The following is a 20590-nucleotide window of genomic DNA, read 5'->3' as shown; positions in this document are numbered from 1 at the left end:
TCATTTCGGGGTGAACACGAGCGAACAACCTGTTGTTCGTGTGCGGCTCGTTAGGCTTAACGAACGAGCCGAACACGAACTGTTCACGAACAACGAGCCAAATTGACAGCCCTAGGTAAAATATGGCGCGGATGAGATTGATGTAATAACATCACAACATGACCAGCATCATACTAATCCACGTATATGATATCTGTACCCAACCAGTATTCTATAGGGCTGGGGATGGACATATACGCGTGCTGTGATTGTAATTTTAAAATTCTCACGAAAATATTCAAATTTATAATTTAATTTATGTTTAATAAGACTTTTAATAATTTAATCATGTCACAGATAATATACATATTTAATTTAGGGGAATTTACATACATAGCACCCGATTTTTATGCATTACTTATCTCACGCCGAAACTTTGATTTTTACATCCAAAACACCCTATCAATGTAAATAGTGCAATCCACATTTTGATACAATAATAACCTAATTTTCAAAATATTGATAAAATTTTTAATTATTTTTAGTAAACATGAATTGGGAATGAAAAAAAAAAGTTTTTATTAAAGTTGTCATTTATTATCATTTATTTTAAAAAATTTGTTATTTTTTAATTTATTTTGTACAGTTGTCATCTATAAAGATATCATGATTATTCATTTGTTCTAATCTCAGGTATTTATTTCATCGGGCCCCATACCAACGAGGTGTATGGCGACGTTGTTCTTGGTGGTAAGCCGTCCGGGCGGAATATTTTCTCGGTGAAGTGAGAGTGCCGATGTGCCAACTTGTTCCCAAAGAACCCAATTCGTAAAGAATATAAGGGAGATTTTGCTCTATAAAAACATATAAAATGTATATGGCATCAATTGAGAGGATGCATTTGCCTTTTTGGTTAGAGCCAACATGAAAGGTTTAAAGGGAAAGGGAAGAAAGGGGGGTTGAGGATAACATTCTAATTCACATAAATTCATATGCATTTCTTCTTTATTCTAAAGGAGAAAGAGTGGTATTTATATGCTTTAGGGGTTTAAGATTGTTTAACTTGGTTGGTATACAACTGCATATGACATAATATGCGACACTTTGAGTGAATGAGTCATCAGTTTCCATCAATCTAGTGTAGGAATAATCAAGGTAGATACTTTTTGGACTTCGATTTGATAGTAATCAATAAAAACATCCGGAACTTCGAGTTTTGGCTGAATGTTTTCAAGTTCTACCGGCAAGAAACAAGAAGTCAAATGAGTCATCAATCTCTATCCATCTAGTTGGGGAATAATCCCGATGGATTCTTCCAGGACTTTGATTTGATAATAATCGATAAAATCATATGGAACTTAAAGAGTTTTGGGTGATTTTTTTAAAGATATATTGACAAGAAAACTAGGAGTCAATTGTGACGTCAATTTCTATCAATGTAATTGTGAAATAATCCCGGTGGATGCTTGTTGGACTTTGATTTTGATAGAAGTTGAATATATATTTCACTTTACTATAATGTTTTATTCAAAAATTTGGGGCCATGCCCACCTTACTATAATGTTTTATTCAAAAATTTGGGGCCATGGCCACCTTCAATTCCTCCATAATTTCAATTCCTCTATAATTCCACGATTGCGCACGAGAGTGAAGAATAATCTCACTTGAAAGCAAAACATTAGGTAAACATATTACTACATAATTCCACCATTACTGTCATTTTAAGATAAATTTTTTTATGTTAATTGTATCTATCAATTACTCCTTGGGGGTTAACTCACACTTCTAATAGTCCAGCCTATTAAAATTAAGGAAAATTTACTTACATACCACTCAATTCTTATGTATTTACACATCTACCATCTAAACTTCAATTTATATATATGTCGCCCTATTTAAGCATGAAAATGTGTAGTTTTTTTTGAAGAATATGCTGATATTTTTTATGTGATCTTAAAGATTTGTGTGCTATAAATATAGAGAGTAAAGTTTAGTTTTAGGCATATAAATATGTTGGAAAGGGTTGGTACCCATGTAAATACACCTAAAAATTAAAAACCATTCTGACCAAATAAATGCTCACCTTGTAACTATTGAGCATCCTATTCCTTCTCTTTCTTGCCTTATTAAGTAAAAAAAAAATTTAGGGAATTTACATACATAGCGCACAATTCAAATGTATTTACATATCTCACATCTAAATTTTTATATTTACACAGATATTTACACACATAACAAACACTCAAATCTTTAATGTCAAAAGACATAACACTAATACCATTTTTTAAAAGTGAAATACAAATTTTCATGCATAGGTTTAAAATACCAATGTACTATGTATGCAAATATAAAAGTTTAGGTGTGAGCTGTGTAAATACATAAAAACTTATGTGCTACATTTGAAAATTTCACTAATTTTATCTATAAGAGAAAATAGTTTAGATAATTAAAATTTTACAATGTTCTCCTTTATACTTTAAAGCGACGCCTTCCCACATCAACTTTATATGGAAGTTACCACAGGTCAGATTAATCATAGATCTCTAACAAATATCAACTACATCCGCTGTGTTCACTGAAAGCAAAAGAAAACCTTTATTTATTTATTTTGTTCTGCAATAAATTTGTTCATCAGGTCAGATTAATCATAGAGACTTGTGAGAAATCCACCTTTCAAACATAACGAAGCATTGCAAAGGCATATTATTTGGAGCTGTATGACTTCCACCCTGCAACCAGATGAGTAAATTGCAGAAATTGTGAGCGCACAGAAACAACGCCTGTTTTATGCAGATATTATCAAAGAAATATTACATCACCTTCACAGTTGCAAATGTCAGATTGTTTGAGAACAGCATTGTATACCTGATGAGCAAGTTAATTAAAGTTAAGACAGAAAGAATGTGGAATACAGTCCTTCAAACTGATTCAAACCATATTTCGTGTCCTTAATAACATGCTATATATTATAAGAAAATTACAGTAGATCGAAAAACGTTATCTTTGAGATGAAGGAAAAAACAATTTTATTATAATTTGTCATGAAAAATCTGGCATTTACATACATACCACCACCTAATTCCTACGTTTTTGCATACGTAACAGCCAAACTTTACTTTTTTTACATTTATATCATCCAAATCATTCCTATCACATGAAAAAAATACCATGATATTGACTTTTAAAATGTGAAATACTTATATAAAGTGACATATGTATAAACTGATGCTTAGGAGTTAGACATGTAAATACATAGGAATTGCGTAGTATGTATGCGAATCTTCCTTAAAACAATAAGCTTTTGTGTTAACCTATGTGTGTTTTGGGATTAAATTGAGTTTGCAAATGATCCAATCTTCTACAGAAAATGTGCATTAAGACCAAAGAAATGCTCACCCTGCAACTTGCCCGCCAGCACGCCATGATCGCCAATTTTCAACGATAGAGAAGTTGAGGGATCTTACCCACTTAAGTGTGCCAATAAATGGTATATCGAGATCATGATCCCCACTATTAGGTTCACAAGTACATAATAAAAGTTAGATGGATCCTTGCATGAAATAGTAAATTCTAAAATTTAAAAGATCGTTTCTTTAAGATATGCTTCGATCACCTATAAATCAGAGCTCGATATCCTCTTCTTATTAGGTTGAGATGATGAGGCACTGAAGTTGGTACGTTACATGTGTAATTACTTAAATCGTGCTTGCAACGATGCCATTCTTCGACAGTACCCTGCAAATGTTTTGCATCATTGACATTGCATGTGGTTAGTGAAAATAGAGAAAATTATAGAGGGTGAGAGTTCTCTTAGGATACTAATTTGTTCTTTTACTGAAAAGAGACAATAGTTTCATATTTAAGAAAAAAAACAATGTAGTTTAGTCTAGCCCATCCCAAAGTGTTCTTCATGCAAAATGGTAACGAAAATAACTTTGTTGAGCATGATATATAACAACAATCACAAGAGTAATGCAACTTTAATAAAAGAATATAATAAAAAATGAATTAATATCATTAATATATTATTCTACTCTTTTTCTCTTTTGTTTGGTTAACTTCACGTTAACTTTCATATCTGCTCCGCTCGATAAAAATGATGCTTATTAGGCGCAACATCATACTGCTCAAAGAAGATTCACCTAATGCAGCAAGAAAGCCACCCAAACGAGACCCAATTATAAAGCAGAATATATTGATACATCCAAAGAGTTGAAATTACCAAAAAAAGATCTAACGTGTAAAAAGATCCGGCATGATAAAAACAACGGACTACATGTATGATGACACAATCTGCGATTTTTCTTATGCGGATTTATGTGCATAAAGCCTTCATTGTATGAATTTTCGCCAATAAAGTTTTTTTATCAGGCTATCATTTTACAAAACAGACTATGCAATCACATCCAGGTCATCAAGACGATTCAAATGAGCTTATTCATGTTTGAATCGGGCTAATTCACTTGGTGTGCGTTAAAGAGCAAAATGTTTACATTATTTAAATATGAAAATATTAATATATATTTATCTATTTAAATATTAATATTAGTATATATTTATATTTAAGTATATATATGAAATAATTAATATACATTTAAATATTTACATTTTAATAATATATATCATTCAACTTTCAATTTCAAATTCTCTCTTCCATTTCCTTATTGACCATCTCTATTATCCCATATACCTTCCTGACTATGTAGACTAGGGACCATGCTGACTTAGAACCATTAAATCTTGATCAGGTGCTTCATTATTTCCCCTACAATCCGCTCTTAATCTCACGATGATAACTTTATAAATTTTAAATTTTCAATATGGTGCTTTAATATACTAAGTCTGAATATGCTAAGTCTAAATAATTAGCACCTGATGACTAGTCTTAATCGAAAGTGTCTCACGTTATCGGGAGGGATAATTAACCAGGGGTTTGTACTTATGGGAAACCTTGAACTCAAGTGTTAAAATTCTCACAAAACGAGGGCAAAAATCTTTGGCGTAGTCTTATCTACTATCTCATATTCCAACAATGTGACCTGAAACCTCACAGTTAACTCCCCCATTCCGTATATTTCGTTTCTTCTCTTCAAGAAAGGCCAACATTTTTCGAATTTTGGAGCCCACACTTCACCGTATTAAACTAAATATTTATCCTATTTATTGGCCAGAGTAGCATTACTTCAAACAAAATCAACAAAAAAATAGTCAATTTACCTCCTTGATATGAAGAGCCTCTTTGGTGAGACGGTCATTCGACCAATAATTCGAAAGAAGACGAAAACAGACATTTAAAAAAAAAAAAAAAAAAAAAAAAAAAACAATTTCAATCATATTTTGCATGAATAAAAAAAAATAATTGTTTATGTAGAAATAATTGAATTGTCAAACTAATAAAAATGACTTAACTGCACAATCAATATTAGGTACAGATAATGAAGTATAGAATTCAGAAATCTTCTCCTTAATTGACCTGTGGTTGCCTTTTTGTTCTCTCAGTTCAAATAAGTCATCAGGACATTTAGGCCTCAATATGCTAAATTTGTTGATCTCGAAAAGGAACTAAGTGAATGTGCATGATCACATGAGTTTAAGATCATCTATGTAATGAGAAAATCATATAAATATTTTCAAAATGAAGATTACCACATTCAATGTTTTGAGGTTTGTTGCACAATGAGCATTCTTAGGATTTTGATAGTCTTCCCCCACACAATTTATTTGTATCAGCTGAAAATGAAAGAAGTCAGTAACATTTTTTAAGTTTAACCTATCTTTGTAAGATAAAACCAATTTGGCTATTTACTCTGAAGTATAGCTAACCATAATAAAGTCACTTGACATGATAAAATATCATATAACTCTTCTATATTATATTTTACATGCAATTTTAGTTGTTTAAAACTTAAAATAACTCCTAATTGGGAAAAATGTGATAGAAAAAGACATTTCATCATTTAACAAATAAAAATAAAGTGCAAACCTAAACACTTATCATATAAAGAAAATTATTTAAGAAGATTATTTTAGCCTTCATTAAAAGTATGAGGGCTAATTAGGTACTTTTATAGGCTTTGAGATTAGAATCACTCAATGTGAATGATCACAGGGCTATTTTGACACTTTACTCGTCAAAAGGAGCATTTAATATCAATTTGCCCTTTTTATTCTTTCTTTTTCATTTGTTATTGGCAATGCATCGAAGTTCACATACAATACAATACAATAAATAATGTATGCAATCAAGGAAAAGAAAATATGAACCTTTAGTAGTTCATCCGAAATTATTCCCAATCCATAAGCATGAGGAGGTTGAGAACTGATGTCAATCCTGTCGCTTGTAACTGGGTTGCCAACTAAATAACCCTGAAGACATTACAAACCATCAAACCATATTCGCATAGAAAGCCTCGAACAGATTTGGGGGAGAAGTTACAAAATTTAAAAGATTTATAGTATTTATATTGTGAAAAGTTTAGGTTACTAAAATTGAATTGTTCTATTTTCTTAGCTTGTCATAGCTTATTTATTGTGAAAAAAATGCTATTTTTAAAGAAGTAAATAAAAACATAAGCAGAAAATTTATTTTGTAGCGATAACTAGCTGAAGGACATACCTTGAGATTAACAAAGGGTTGCCGAAAATTTTCATTGCCTGTGACCCATTACATAGAATTAATTAGCATTTCATTTATAAATTATGTAATCTGAATTTTTAAATAATTACCATCTGCAATCTCTAGAGCAGACAGAGGTGCCATTTTCCCTCCATATGAATCTCCAGCAACATAAAAAGGATTTGATTGAAAACTCGGATGATCAAGCAACCACTGCATCAAAGAATCAACGACTAAAAAAATGGTTATTACTGAAGACATTGCAATTATTAAAATCTGCATTAACCATACACCTTAAATTTGAGGTAAGCCCTTTCATTCCTTCTCACATTAAATTTCAGACATGAAGCATGCATGGAATTAAAATCGTCTCACCTTTATAAGAAACTTATAGATTTGTTTTGCAGATTTTACTTCATCTGTATGATAATCCACAATACTTGGTGAGAATGAGAATCCGGTCCCCACAGGCCAATCCAAAAAGATAATGCTGGAGATCTAATCATCCAAATGGTTTTATTATAGAAAATAATGATAAATGTCACGAATGTAAATAAAAAAAGTTAAGTCAGTTCTTAACCACGTACTTGTGTCCAGGAAAAAGGATTAGATATCAAAGTAGGCAACGTTCCATCATATGCTTTGACCATAAACCCGAGAGGACCTGCACATAATAAGCCTAAAGAAATTAATAAAATCTTACACTTGTAATATATATCGGAAGAAGGGGATGGGAACGAGTAAGTGTTTATGAATGATAAGCAGCAAGGCAATGGGAAGTCAATCTTGCTTATAAATTTCTTGATATCAAGATTTGCAAGCTCTGATAACAAATTTTGTAATTTACAAAAATTGATATCACAACCAACATTGTCGATGATGATGAAGAAGATGATAAACATAATTTGGAAATGAGATTTAAACAAAAACACACAAGCACACACACACTATTATTTGATTCACAAGAGGGACAAGATCTTAAACTATAGCACAAGAAATCATAAATCCAACCCACTTCTCTGCTGATCCAAAACACCAGAATTCTGATCCCCTCTCCCTCAACCAAGGAAAGAAAAACAACAAGTAAACCTTATCTATATATGGATCTATGTATATAAAGGTCTAAAATAGAACAAGAAAAGAAGAAGAAATAAAGGTATGCGCGCATAACCATCTCAGTAAGGTCCTATGACAATATTAATTAATGCTCATTGTTAGAAGAGAAATATAAGTACATACCACTCAATTCCTATGTATTTAAATATCTGATATCTAAACTTCATTTTTTGCATGTGTGCCACTTATCTATGCGTGAAAAACAATTAAGTATAGTTGATCAAATTATCATGCTGTGTGTGTTCTAAATATCAAATTTCCATGAAATAAATTATAAGAAAATAAGAAAATGATCACCAACGTCCAAGGCCAAGCCAGAAAAACCAGAGCAATAAGGTCCACCAACAAGAAAAAGAATAAGTGGATCATCACTGGGATTCCTCTCAGACTCTACAAAGTAGTAGAAGAGTTCTGCCCCGCTCTCTTCATTCACTGTCACATAGCTTCAAACCGCGAGGAGATTTATTAGCAACAAATTTCAATCATTAGGTATGCAAATTTAAGTTGAGATCTCACCCTGTTTCAAGGTAGAAGGGAAGAGAGCCATTGAAACCTGGAAGATGAGTGATTCTGCTTGCATGCAACGCATTACAGTAATAAGGAAACAAACAGAAATTGCAGAAGAAGACTGATAGTATTTGCAGGAGGATGAAGGTAGTAGACATTGTTGAGAGAGAAGCAGGGAAAAAACAGGCTTCGTCACTAGAAAAATGGTTAGAGAGAAGTTTATGAATACACATATAGAAACAACCACAATTAAAAAATTTTTTTTTCTCAATAGATTTGAACTGTTCCACTTTAGCCGTTTCTGAATAAATTGTGATAAAGTAATCACGTGATCACAGTAAAAAAATCTCAGAAATATAAATACGTTCTTAAAATAATACTAAAATATTTATTTTTTTTTGGTAACTCTAAATTAATTAAAAGAGTCGTTCTGATAGTCCTATTCATTCTTATGTATTTAATTAAAAGAACCTCTCTAAATTAAACAAAACAAAGTTCTTTAAGAAAATTAGGAGGGAACAGTTGCGTGGGCGATAACAGATTTATATACATGTATCTAAAATTATGTGTATATCCATGGTGCAATAAAATAATAATAATTTTTGCGCATCGCATGATTCACGAGCGGAATGAAATTTTCGCATCCTAGCTTTATTCGAGCATCCATAAGACGCCGATAATTTGAAATTAGCGGGAAGTGCCGTTAGAAACTCTTACGTAAGAGAAAAAATTATAGGAACTAACCCATATAAAGTATTCTACTATAAATGTACAATTCAGGATATGTCGTTGCACTGTATTTAGAACAATTTTAATTAATTTATTTATCTTAATTAATTTATATATCAAATTTAAGAGATTAATTTATTTATCTTCAATAATGTATTTCAAATTCAATTAAAAATTTTGTACATCTAGTTATGCTTATAAGTTTAAAACAAACTTTTTTAAAAAATAAATATTAAAAAAATTAAATCTTTTTTCGCATCAATTTAGAAAAAAAGAGATTATAAAAAAATTGAATTATTTTCTAAATATAAAATTATTGACATAAATTATATTCATAGGTTTTACTTAACCAATTTATGTTTCCCTGATTCCTTTGTCTTTTCCTTTCGCTTTAATGCTTAGCTGACCATTTCGATGATTAAGTGTTGTGCAGGATGGTCCCTTTATTTCTGCTCTGGTTGCAATTGATGCATTCTGCAGTAACGGCCTCCTCTTATAAAACTAACTAAAAATCCAACCAAATAAACTCTCAATATATGACAAATCAACATGTATTCTTCTCCTACAACTTGAAAAACATAGAAATATACCGTGAAGGCAGGGAAAATACAATAAAATTCGATTCATACATAAATTTTCTATTATTAATCAACATAAAAGGATCATATCTCCTCCCCAAAATAAGTGAAATGCTTCACTGAAATCAGAGACTCTGGTGAGAAATCCATCTTTCAAACATAACAAAACATTCGAATGGCATTGTATCCGGTGCTATATGACTTCCCCCCTGCAACCAGTTCACAAACACCAATGAAATAATTACTCTCAAAATTACTCTCAGAACAACATAACATCCGCCATATTATAAATCAAACATCAAGAAAACAAACATCAAAAAAATTCATACCTTCACGGTTGCAAAAGTTAAATTGTTTGAGAACAAAATGGTGTATCTACAAATTCAAAATCAAGAAAAAAAAAGTTTCAGTCTTTTGAGTAAAAGAAGAATCTTCGTTAAAAAATCACAAATTTACAGTCTCCTTACCCTGCAACTTGCCCGCCAGCATGCCACGATCTCCGTGGCTCCAAGACGGAAAAGTTGAGAGATTTTATCCACTCTAGCGTGCCCAAGAATGGAATGCTCAGATCATGATCACCACTGTTTGAACCACAATATAATGAAAATAACACTTAAATATCCGTATAAGCATCTGTCTTCTTTCTAACATTTACAGAAAAGAAGGCTGGAAATTTACCTGTAAACTAGAGCTCGAAATCCTCGAGTAATGAGACTATAGTGATAAGGTACAATGCTTGGGACGCTTCGTGTGTAGAAATACGAATCCACATCGAAATTATCAAGGTGAAATCGTTCAATTGTTCCCTTGAAATATATACATTATCACACAATTTCAAACATTTGAATTCATCACAATGATGAAAAATAATTCATTTATAAGTACCTCCTTGACATGGAGGGCCTCTTTCACAAGATGGTGATTCGCCCAGTAATTGGCAAGAAGAGCAGCGGTCTGAACATATTACCATTTCAGATTAGTTTTTACTAATCTTTTAATAAGTTTAGCAGCTATATTTGTAGCACACAGAATGAAGGGAATGTGCAGAGCTCAACTATGCAAGAAATATCAGGAACTGATGACAATGGTGAGCTGATGAACTCTTCTTGATTCTCCTTTAGAGACCTCATAGCTGACGTTGGAGGTTCATCAGGACAGGTGGGGTCCAGTATACTATAAACATCAATTTCTGATAGAAACTGCATGCAATTACAGGAAGACAGTTTCAACCCAACTAAAGAAAAGAAAAACACAATTTGTTTAGAAGGAAGACATCGCTCACTCCATTTAATGTCTCAAGATGAGTGGCACAAAGAACGTTTTGAGGCTTTTTGAAGTCTTTTTCTCCAGCACAGTGCGCCATTATCAGCTGAATATAAAGAAAGCTTCAATACTAACGCATGAAAGGAGTAAAAAATAGGAGTGGACAAAACCTGGCATTGTTGGATTCAATGTTGCCCTTGTAATGACATCAAGACCCTACTACATATTAAGATCAAGCATAAAGCAGAAAGAGAATTGTTGACCATTAAAATTAAAATTATTAATTAGTTTTTAATTAAACTTCATTAATGAATGATAAATTTCCTGCATATTCCACTTCCGTAATCGTTCGCGCGAAACACTTTGATAGTCATGACATCGGAGAAAAAGACCAATAAAGGAGGCAACAACGGTGGATTCTAGAAGTTCGCCCTGATAGTCATGACATCGGAGACTCAGACGTTGTCATTTCAGAAAGAGATAATACAAGAGAAGAATACGGGACCCGTCCCGAGGATAATTTCAAGCGTTTCACAAATACAAAAGTACATATTTAAAGAGCAAAAATATTATGTTACCGTTGTGACGAGAAATATGCCCCGGGCCACCATTGCAAGGATCGCGCCCTTCGAATCATGTTAGTTCAGAAGAACGAGACAAAGTGTGGGGAATCAGAGGAGGATGTGGTGGTAGAGAAGCATCTACATTTGGGTGTACCTGAAGTGTCCCTTAATTCAATGGTGAGATTTACTTCGAATCATACCATGAAAGTGAGCGGGTGGATCGGAGAACAACCGATTATGGATTTGATAGATAGCGGGGCCACACAAAACATTTTCTCAAATCAAGTCATGGAGAAGCTAGGGTTAGAGCTGATGACTACAGGAAGCTTCGACATCAAGAGAGAATAAGGACTGTGGAGAAACGTCGGGGAATTTTCAAGGGTTTAGTTCTGACACTGCATGGTCTATAGGTAGTGGAGGACTTCTCTAAGATTTAGGCAGCACATATATGATTTTGGGGATGAAGTGGTTGCGAGCGCTTGGGGAGATGGAGGTGGATTGGAAGTCCCTGATGATGGAGTTCTAAGTAGAGGGTAGGAAGGTGATGCTGAGAGGAGAGGTCAATTTATGCAAAACTATGATGTCACTTAAAACCCTTGCCAAGTCGATTTAAGGAGCATGGGTGGGTTACTTGGTGGAGTTGCAAAGCATTGAGGGGTTCAAGAGTCAAAGTTGATAGAGTTTCCTGAAAAGATCCAACAACTCCGACAACAATTTATGGACTGTCTTCCAACAGCCAAGCGGGTTACCACCCCAGAGAGAGCACAAACATGCTATTACATTAAAGGATGGTGTTTCTCCTATCAGTATCAGATCATGCAGGTACTCCTAGATATAGAAGGATGAGATAAAGAAGCTGATTCACGAAATGCTCGAGGCTGGGATTATCAGGCCTAATGTAAGCTCTTTTTCCAGTCCAGTCCTATTGGTAAAGAAAAAAAGATAATAGTTGCAGATTTAGAGTAGACTACAAAGCTTTGAACAAGGAAACGGTGTTGAACAAGTTTCTTAATCTTATGATTGATTAGTTACTAGAAGAGTTTCATGAGACGATCATTTTCTCAAAAATTGATCTTATGTCGGGATACCACTATATCATGATGAATCCAACAGATGTACAAGACAACTTTCATGACACATGAAGGACATTATGAGTTCTTAGTGATGTCTTTTGGCTTCACCAACGCCTTGACATCACCAACTCCTTGACAACATTTCAATCCCTCATGAATATGATTTTTCAACCTTACCTCCAGAAATTTGTCTTGATCTTCTTTGGTGCATTATGGTTTACAATCGTACTGAGACAAAGCATGTGAGACACCTAAGTACAATACTCAAGGCGTTGAGAGAGCACTAGTTGTATGTCAACTTGAAGAAATGTTCATTTGCACAGTTACATGTGGAATATCAAGGACATGTGGTGACCAGAATAAGGGTAGCAATAGATCAGCCCAAGATTAAGGCAATGATGGATTGGCCCTTACCAATGAGTTTGAAAGAGTTGAGAGGATTCTTGGGTATCATAGGCTACTAACATAAGTTCATGAAAGGATTTGACATGATAGCATGGCCACTGACAGAGCAGTCGAAAAAAGACAATTTCAAATCGGGGAAAGCAACAACATAGGCATTTGAACATTTGAAGAGAGCCACGACCAATGTCCTTACATCAGTACTTCTAGATTTTAGTAAACCATTTGTGGTGGAAACAGATGCGTCGAAGTATGAGTTGGGAGCAGTGCTCATGCAGGATCAACAATGCTTTCTTGCTTCAGTCAGGTTGTTACGACCAGAGCGAGGCCAAAATCAGTGTATGAACTGCAATTGATGGCGATTGTCTTGGTCATTCAGAAGTTGAGGTCCTAATGTTGGGACAACATCTTCTCGTCAAGGAAAATTAGAAGAGTTTAAAGTATCTTTCGGAGCAGCAGATAAATTAGAAGAGTTTAAAGTATCTTTCGGAGCAGCAATATCAAGATGTCAACGAGCATTAGAAGCATTAGAGATGGCTATCCAAGCTACTGGGGTATGATTTCTAGATTCAGTATAAGTCAAGATGGAAGAATAAGACAGCCTACGCACTATCAAGAAAGGTGGAGAAAGCTCAATTGATGGCCCTATCGGTACCCTTGGTCCTATGCTAGGAAGCCTTGAGAGAAAAGAGCGAACTTGATGAGGAGCTAAGGAAGATAAGGTCGAGTTGCTACAGGATCTGAGCTGTCATCCAGGATATGCATTGAGGATGCAGCAGTTGCTCCACTATTGGCGATTCGTGCTACCAAGGGCATCAGAATTTATTCTCAGATTATTATAATAGTTTCTTGGCAGTGCGATCGGGGTGTACTCAAGATCACAAAATAGTCATCTAGTGGCATGAGTGGCAGAGCTTTAGTGGGTACCCGAGCGTATCATAAGCTCGATATAGCTAATTATGTAGCAAATTATTTTGGGTGGCAGCTGTCTTTTTGGCTGAGTTTAGAATTATGGGTGAGGACCATTAATGATTTCCGCAAGTGAGAACCCATAGCAGGCTCAACAAATAGACTATTAATTTCCCCTCTAGGCGGCTTAATGAAATGTGGTTATAGTGTGTACAATGTTTGAGTAATGAAGAGCAAGAGTTGGTTCACGATTAATAACTTGATGAGAAGATACAAACCTTGATGATAACTTGATTAACCTCACTTAAATGAATATAGGAGTACAAGCATGCCGGGGAAAAAAGAACTTTTTCACTTTTTTTGCATGCAAAAATAAAATTATTATGTTTAAGGTAATTTTGAGGAGGTTTTCAAAGTCTGAAATGATTTCTAATTATATCTAACCAAATGATATATTTAAGAAAACTTACCAACTTTTAAAATATGTTTAATAATTTCAATCAACTAAACAAGCCCCAAAAAGAGGAAGGAACCACCTTATAGAACTCTTTGGAAATAATTCCCAATCCATAAGCATGTGGAGCTTGGGAACTGGTATCAACTTTTTCACCCGTTATAGTATTACCAACTAGATAACCCTGAAAATTACCAAAAAAGTTTGAAACTTCAACAAATTTATCCCAACTAGGCTTATAAGCATTTGTATAAAAAGCATATGTAATGATAATTTTCAAGATACAATATAACTACATCAACTAAATACCTTGATATTGATTAGAGGTTTCTGACCACCTTCATTTCCTGTATTCAACATAAAGAATAATTGACACCTTAACATAAGTAAATTATGTCATGCTTTTGTTCATATAAAATCTTTCAGCAAAAAAGTCACCTTCAATAATTTTATGAGCAGTTAGCACGGCGACTTTTCCACCATATGAATCACCACCCATGTAGAAAGGATTTGAGAGGAAACTCGGATGATCAATGAGCCACTACATTATTTCAATAAAGTATATAATGTTCTGAGAGTTATAAATACAACACAGTTCTAAAGTAAAGTTCTGCATTTTAAATTGTTGAGCCTCATTAATGCCGCCCTACGATAAAATAACTTGCATAGAGACAATAAGTTGATCAATCTTGTGAAATACATAAATTTCAAAAGAATTTATGAATAGTTTTATTAAGAAATTGACATTAATTGTTTATTGTGTGAAGCATATGACATCAATAAGCATTGGAGAGTTTCAAATGTATTTATGAGTATTTTTATTAGGAAACTGACATTAATTGTTTATCAGGAAAAGTATATGACATCAATAAGCATTAGAGGGATATCTAAATCTGAGTCAAACTCTATTTATCAATGTTGAGAATAGTTGCACAACCTTATTTAGATTATTGAGAGCAAATAAATAAAAAAAAAATACAACATACAAAACACATATTTTTCTACGTAGATTCACTCAAACAATAACTACATGATTTTCTGCCACTACAGTTCCGCTATCATTATGATGATGAAATTTTACCTAGTCCCATGGGTTATGTGGGCTCCGAAATTTCGAAATGGTTCAGCCTTCTACGAAGATGAGAATTAAGGACTAAAGAATGAGGAAAGTTTATCGTGAGGTTTTGGATAGAATTTTCAGAAGACAGACGAGATAGTAGATAAGACACTACCCAAATATTTCAACCTCATTCTGCAAGGATCTTGAGATATGGGGTTCCATATTTCTCGTATGAAACAGGCTCCTATGGTTAATTACCCCTCCCAATAGTGAAAGAGTACTTTCAATTAAGGCTAGTCATAAAGGAGTTGATTAGTCAGTGTACACTAGAAGCAAAAATAAAGTTTAAAGTTTATAAAATCATCATCACTGTGAGCTTCAGCGTGAATTGTGTGGGAAATGATTACGCAGCTAATTATGATGCCATTGTTCTGTCATCACGGGGTGTTATGGATCCTAGTCTACTTAGTCAGATGAGGTAGCCTACCAAACCTAACAAAAGAATCATTGTCAATAATCATTGGTTGTTTCGCCCAAGGGAATCTTATATATCTGGGGTGAATATTTATTTAAAGGACTAATCTAAGTCGATCTTAGCTGACAATGGACTTTGTACCCTGTCAAATATATCATATGATTCATAACTCAAAAAATATAAAATATAGTTGGGCAACATACAAAATAAAATCATGACAATAATAGAATTGGGTTATTTGACGGCAAAGCACAAGGTCAGAAGATTTTGGTCGTAACCGCTTCTTATGGTCATTTGACACCAAGATGACATGGATAATGGAGTCAGGTAACGTCCTTATAGGCACAAAGTTATTCTGAGTTTGAATTTAATAATATACTTGACAAGACATCAACTTTATGATGAGCTTAAAATTAGATTTTGTCTGCCCTGCTAAATGATGGTGGATGGTTTGTTGCTCTTTAGCTTTTTAGTGACAAAATTTTCATTTAAATATCTTTGAATCTTTATGAAATTAATATTTAAGATTTTTGAATTTTGATTGGGGGATTGGAATGAGATGCTTATTTTTTTGCTTGTCTATAATTGAATTAATCATTTAATCATTAAAAGATGGTTAGTTCTGACAATTACAATCCCTTTTAGGAGGATGATCAGATTGGCTTTGTGGGAGCCCAGTCTTGTCCACTCCAGTTCACTTAGGGAAAAGGATCAAACAAAGACACGAGACTTACAACTTTACCCTTTAGGAAAGGTAGCCCATTTGAGATTGTGTTATTCAGTACTTCAATTTGACTTTTGAAAAGGATGAATTTTTATTAATCTTTTGAAAGACATGTTTCTTGAGATAAATTTGATTTTATCTTTAAAATGTAATTAACCCATGCAGAATTCTCAAAAAATTAAGATTTCTAAACATTAGACAAGTGACATAGCACACACAGGTATTTGACTATGTGTGTATTTTAAAATTTATATTTTATTATTTGTAGGATTGTATTATCAACGAAATATATGCAAATATTTCATTTTTAGCCCTAAAATTTGCCTTATGTCTGCTTGTGAATTTGTTTTGTGGATTCGATGTTGATATATGTGAAAAGCTTCATTTTGAACCACTTACATGTCGCCTTCTGCCTGCTTGTGGAAGTTTTGTGGATCCAGTGGCAATTGAAATAATCTAGACTTTTATTGTGTATTTTCGAATATGTTTCTCTCACACATTCAAATTTTACTGAAAATGCCCAAGAAAACACCCATATTCGTAGTGCATGACTCTAAAGGCTTTAACTAAACAACAGTCTCATCTATATTTATAGAACTAGTATTTTTATCACAGGCTCCATTTGAGCTCGTTAACGAGTCATTGAGTCCCCCTTAAATATTGTGCATCATTTACCATTATAATGAACTAACATTACAAGTTTCACTGAAGCAAGTTGAAAAGTCAGCGAATCCACTGAGAATGTAGAACTTGTTGGGGTCCAAAAATTCACCTTATGTCTGTTATTACAAGAGAGGTGACGATCAAAACATTCTAGACTTTGATTATGTACTTAAGAGCTCAAGTGCACCCCCATAATCATAGTGCATGATTCTAAATGATTCAACCAAATAATAAAATGCCTCATTTATATTTATAAATGATGCCCATCACAAGTTCTATCCGAGTTTGTTGACGAGTAGTCCAATCCCCAGTAAAAATTATGTAGATTCTCTTTAATGCATCATTTACCTTTATAGGTGAACTAGTGAGTTCAAAATAGATTTCATTTGAGTTCGTTGGCGAGTTGTAGAATCTCTTACATATGAGGTCCTAAAATTCGTCTTCTATCTGCTATTATAAAAGTGGTGCAGATCCGGTGGTGAAACATGTGCAAAAATTCTCTTTTAACAACTTAAATATCGTCTTATGTCTGCTTGTATGAGTGATGCGGATCTGGTGGCAATTAAGGCAATTCATATTATAATTATATATTTAAATTTATGCATCTCTCTAATACTTAGCTTTCGTTTGAGTGCTCAAGTAGACCTCCCAATACTTCTTATCTCTCATTTGAGTGCTCAAGATTAAAGATTCTTGAGGAAAGACAAATAAAAGGCAAATTATATATCTTTACTGAGCATTGTTGTACGGACGGTGAAACCAAGCCTACTAGAAAAAAATATTTTATGAATTTACGCATTTTTCCTATTTGAAAATTATTGTTCTAGAATTGTTATATCTTTTAGGCAAATAGTAGTATAGAATGTGGTGCAGATGAGTGTACAAAATGATATATTTTCATTTTTTCATATGTATCAATTTTGTGTTAAACACATCTGATGAAAGAAACAAAATAGTATAATATTATGCACTTTTACTGTTTGAAAATTACTATTATGAAATTGTTCTCATATTTTGGACAAATGATGATATAGAAGGTAAGACAAATCAGTGTACAAAAGGATAGATTATCCATTCTCTTATGTATAGACCATGAGTTCTTCTCCTCTAATGTGACAAAACAATATAAAAGGACGTTGTTTCATATGGCTTTGAGCGTGATAGAGACATTTTGACCTTGATTTATGTGATGTTATACTTGTTTTGTGTCATCATTGTTATGATCGACTGATTTGACTTATATATCATATGAAGAGTTTAACATCTTCCTCTTGTCTGATCTCTCGTGTTGAAACGAAATGCCCCCTTTTGATTCAGTTAAAATTTATTCATTTAAAAAAAAAAAAAAAAAACTTCAGCAACCAATATTATACGCAAAAAATGGAAAATTTACATACGTACCACACAATTTTTATGCAATTACATATCTAGCAATTAACCTTTGATATTTACATTTATAAATTTGGTGTTTAAAATCTATGCATAAAAAGATGTATTTCACTTTTAAAAACCAATAATAGTGATATTCTTAATACGATATCAAAGATTTGAGTGGCATGTATCTAAATATGAATGTTTTGATGTTAGTTTGTAAATATATCAGAATAATGTGTTGAAATGTTAAGAATTTTTGCTTTAGATATATTCTATTTTTATTGTATTGTATTTATTAGTAGTTGCTACAATTATCTATTGTTGTTAATTTCTATTTTATTTTTCTAGCATGAGAATTTTGTGATTGATTTTGTGACTTTCTTAATGCGGTGGCATTTCCCTGTAATTTATCTTGCAACTAAGTATTACTAAATTGAAGAGAAAAAATTATTATTTCCCGCTCACAAAAACTACAATACTATATATAAATGTCCCATAAATAGGGGCTTTCTACTCCAATTCAATCCTCATAATGACCTAAGTACACAAGTCAATCCACATATTATCTTTCCACAATAAGTTTGCTTGTAAGGTTAAAAATCAACTTCACAACTTAACAAAGAACTAAATATACTTACTTCTAAGAGAAACCATTTTATCATCTTACCTTCCTAAGAAACTTGTAGATAAACGCAGTCCCCTCAACATCTTCGGTGGTATAATCTTTCGCAGTTTTTGAGTAAGAGAATCCAGTACCAATAGGCCAATCCACAAAGATCATGTTTGAAATCTGAAAAATCAAAATAATTCAACAGATGAGCAATTGAGTACAAAAATTCACACTAAATAACAGAAAAAAAAAGAGCAAAAAAAAAAAATTGAAATCTGAAAAATCAAAATAATTCAACAGATGAGTAATTAAGTACAAAAAATTCACATGAAACAAAAGAAAAAATGAGCAACAAAAATGGTTGTATTAAGCCGCTCACCTTTGTCCAAGCGAAAGGATTAGCATATAAATTGGGCAGTTGGCCATCAAAATAATCAAGCTTGAATTTGAGAGGCCCTGCACAAACAGGTCAACTCGACACATTAAGGATCTGCAACCTCCATTCAAAATTGATTTGTGCCAGTAAAAAGAGAGGAAAAAATGAAAGAATAGGAGATGAGGCGAGGAAGAACAGAGCTTACCCATATCCAAGGCCAAGCCATTGATACCCGAGCAGCCCGGCCCTCCAATTAGCCACAGGAGGAGTGGGTCTTCGCTTGGATTTCTTTCAGACTCCACAAAGTAATAGAATAACTCAGCTCCGCTCGTCGCATTCATAGTCACATACCTTTTTCCATCCAAAAACCAAAACCAGTAAAGACAAGTTCAGGATTGATTTCATAGAAGTGTACCACATAAACTGTTAATATAGATCAGAATGAGATTGGGGATTAGTCTCATTCCTTGAGCAAGACAAAATTAAGTTGCCGATATACAACCATCTATTAAAATATTTAGCTTTGGGATTCACAAGTGAGGGGAAAATGTTAAATCCACGGATGGATGGATGGATGGATGTCTGTCAGCCTCAAATGCACAGTACTGAAATAAGGAAGAGTTTGAGACTCACCCAGTTTCCAGACGAAAGGGAAGTGAGCCGTCGAATCCAGGGAGATGAGTAATATTGTAAGAGGCAGAGAATGAGGAAGAAAGCAAGCTGAAGAAGAGGACGTGACACAGTGCCGCCTGTAGTAGAAGAGGGAGCTGACGACCGGAAGTAGACATGGCTGCTTCGGAGTGGAAGCAGACAGACAGATTGGCCTCGTAAAGTAGAGGCCATTGAAGTAGGCACGAGTTTAAAAACAATCAATACTCGCGCTGGTTCACACTGAGAATTACGTGATGCCTGTTCACTCAGGCCATGGAAGTAGATTCCAAGTTATTAGTCCCGAGGCAAATGTAAAAAATATTCGGCACTTTTACAAGGCTAACTACCACCACTTTATGGCATGTAGAGTGACAGCGAGAAAAAACATGTGGAGAATTTTTGTGAAGAAATTTATTTATTTATTTTTTTGTCTCTTGGGAAATGTATAGTTTTGATGTCTTTATTTTA

The 20590-nt window shown here is 33.5% G+C and overlaps 2 protein-coding genes across 3 annotated transcripts; both read right to left on the bottom strand.

Annotated features, from left to right (window-relative positions):
* Positions 1 to 2584: 2584 nt before the first annotated feature.
* Positions 2585 to 8403, bottom strand: LOC110030199 (serine carboxypeptidase-like 7). Its single transcript, XM_020732840.1, has 14 exons — positions 8228 to 8403; positions 8009 to 8154; positions 7183 to 7259; positions 6971 to 7093; positions 6706 to 6808; positions 6596 to 6633; positions 6244 to 6345; positions 5626 to 5709; positions 5389 to 5541; positions 5197 to 5271; positions 3593 to 3714; positions 3376 to 3489; positions 2799 to 2844; positions 2585 to 2708 (listed from the first exon to the last, which is right to left on the bottom strand). Exons 1-14 carry the CDS (start codon positions 8374 to 8376, stop codon positions 2625 to 2627), a joined length of 1416 nt encoding a protein of 471 aa, XP_020588499.1. The 5' UTR covers positions 8377 to 8403; the 3' UTR covers positions 2585 to 2624.
* Positions 8404 to 9517: 1114 nt separating this feature from the next.
* Positions 9518 to 20370, bottom strand: LOC110017843 (serine carboxypeptidase-like 2). Of its 2 annotated transcripts, XM_020714971.1 has the most exons (14): positions 20105 to 20370; positions 19677 to 19822; positions 19475 to 19551; positions 19153 to 19275; positions 14628 to 14730; positions 14499 to 14536; positions 14272 to 14373; positions 10808 to 10894; positions 10581 to 10724; positions 10411 to 10479; positions 10204 to 10331; positions 9993 to 10106; positions 9855 to 9900; positions 9518 to 9734 (listed from the first exon to the last, which is right to left on the bottom strand). In XM_020714971.1, exons 1-14 carry the CDS (start codon positions 20257 to 20259, stop codon positions 9651 to 9653), a joined length of 1416 nt encoding a protein of 471 aa, XP_020570630.1. In that variant the 5' UTR covers positions 20260 to 20370; the 3' UTR covers positions 9518 to 9650. The 2 variants fall into 2 exon arrangements, with proteins under 2 accessions (XP_020570630.1, XP_020570631.1); XM_020714972.1 differs by lacking the exons at positions 14272 to 14373; positions 14499 to 14536; positions 14628 to 14730 and having other exon boundaries at positions 20105 to 20369.
* Between the last annotated feature and the right edge of the window lie 220 nt (positions 20371 to 20590).

This window comes from Phalaenopsis equestris, unplaced genomic scaffold (assembly GCF_001263595.1).
Source record: "Phalaenopsis equestris unplaced genomic scaffold, ASM126359v1 Scaffold000002, whole genome shotgun sequence".
NCBI lineage: Eukaryota > Viridiplantae > Streptophyta > Magnoliopsida > Asparagales > Orchidaceae > Phalaenopsis > Phalaenopsis equestris.
This window is presented reverse-complemented; position numbering and strand designations above follow the sequence as displayed.

What these genes read in the sequence shown, in the direction of transcription:
- LOC110030199 (XM_020732840.1), bottom strand. Translation starts at nt 8,376, where the DNA reads ATGTCTACTACCTTCATCCTCCTGCAAATACTATCAGTCTTCTTCTGC. An exon ending in CCCTTCTACCTTGAAACAGG is followed by an intron (nt 8,155 to 8,227) that starts GTGAGATCTCAA and finishes CGCGGTTTGAAG; the next exon opens with CTATGTGACAGTGAATGAAG. An exon ending in AGGCTCTTCATATCAAGGAG is followed by an intron (nt 3,715 to 5,196) that starts GTAAATTGACTA and finishes AAACATTTGCAG; the next exon opens with GGTACTGTCGAAGAATGGCA.
- LOC110017843 (XM_020714971.1), bottom strand. Translation starts at nt 20,259, where the DNA reads ATGTCTACTTCCGGTCGTCAGCTCCCTCTTCTACTACAGGCGGCACTG. An exon ending in TGGCTTGGCCTTGGATATGG is followed by an intron (nt 19,552 to 19,676) that starts GTAAGCTCTGTT and finishes CTGTTTGTGCAG; the next exon opens with GGCCTCTCAAATTCAAGCTT. An exon ending in TGCTCATAAAATTATTGAAG is followed by an intron (nt 14,537 to 14,627) that starts GTGACTTTTTTG and finishes TGTTGAATACAG; the next exon opens with GAAATGAAGGTGGTCAGAAA.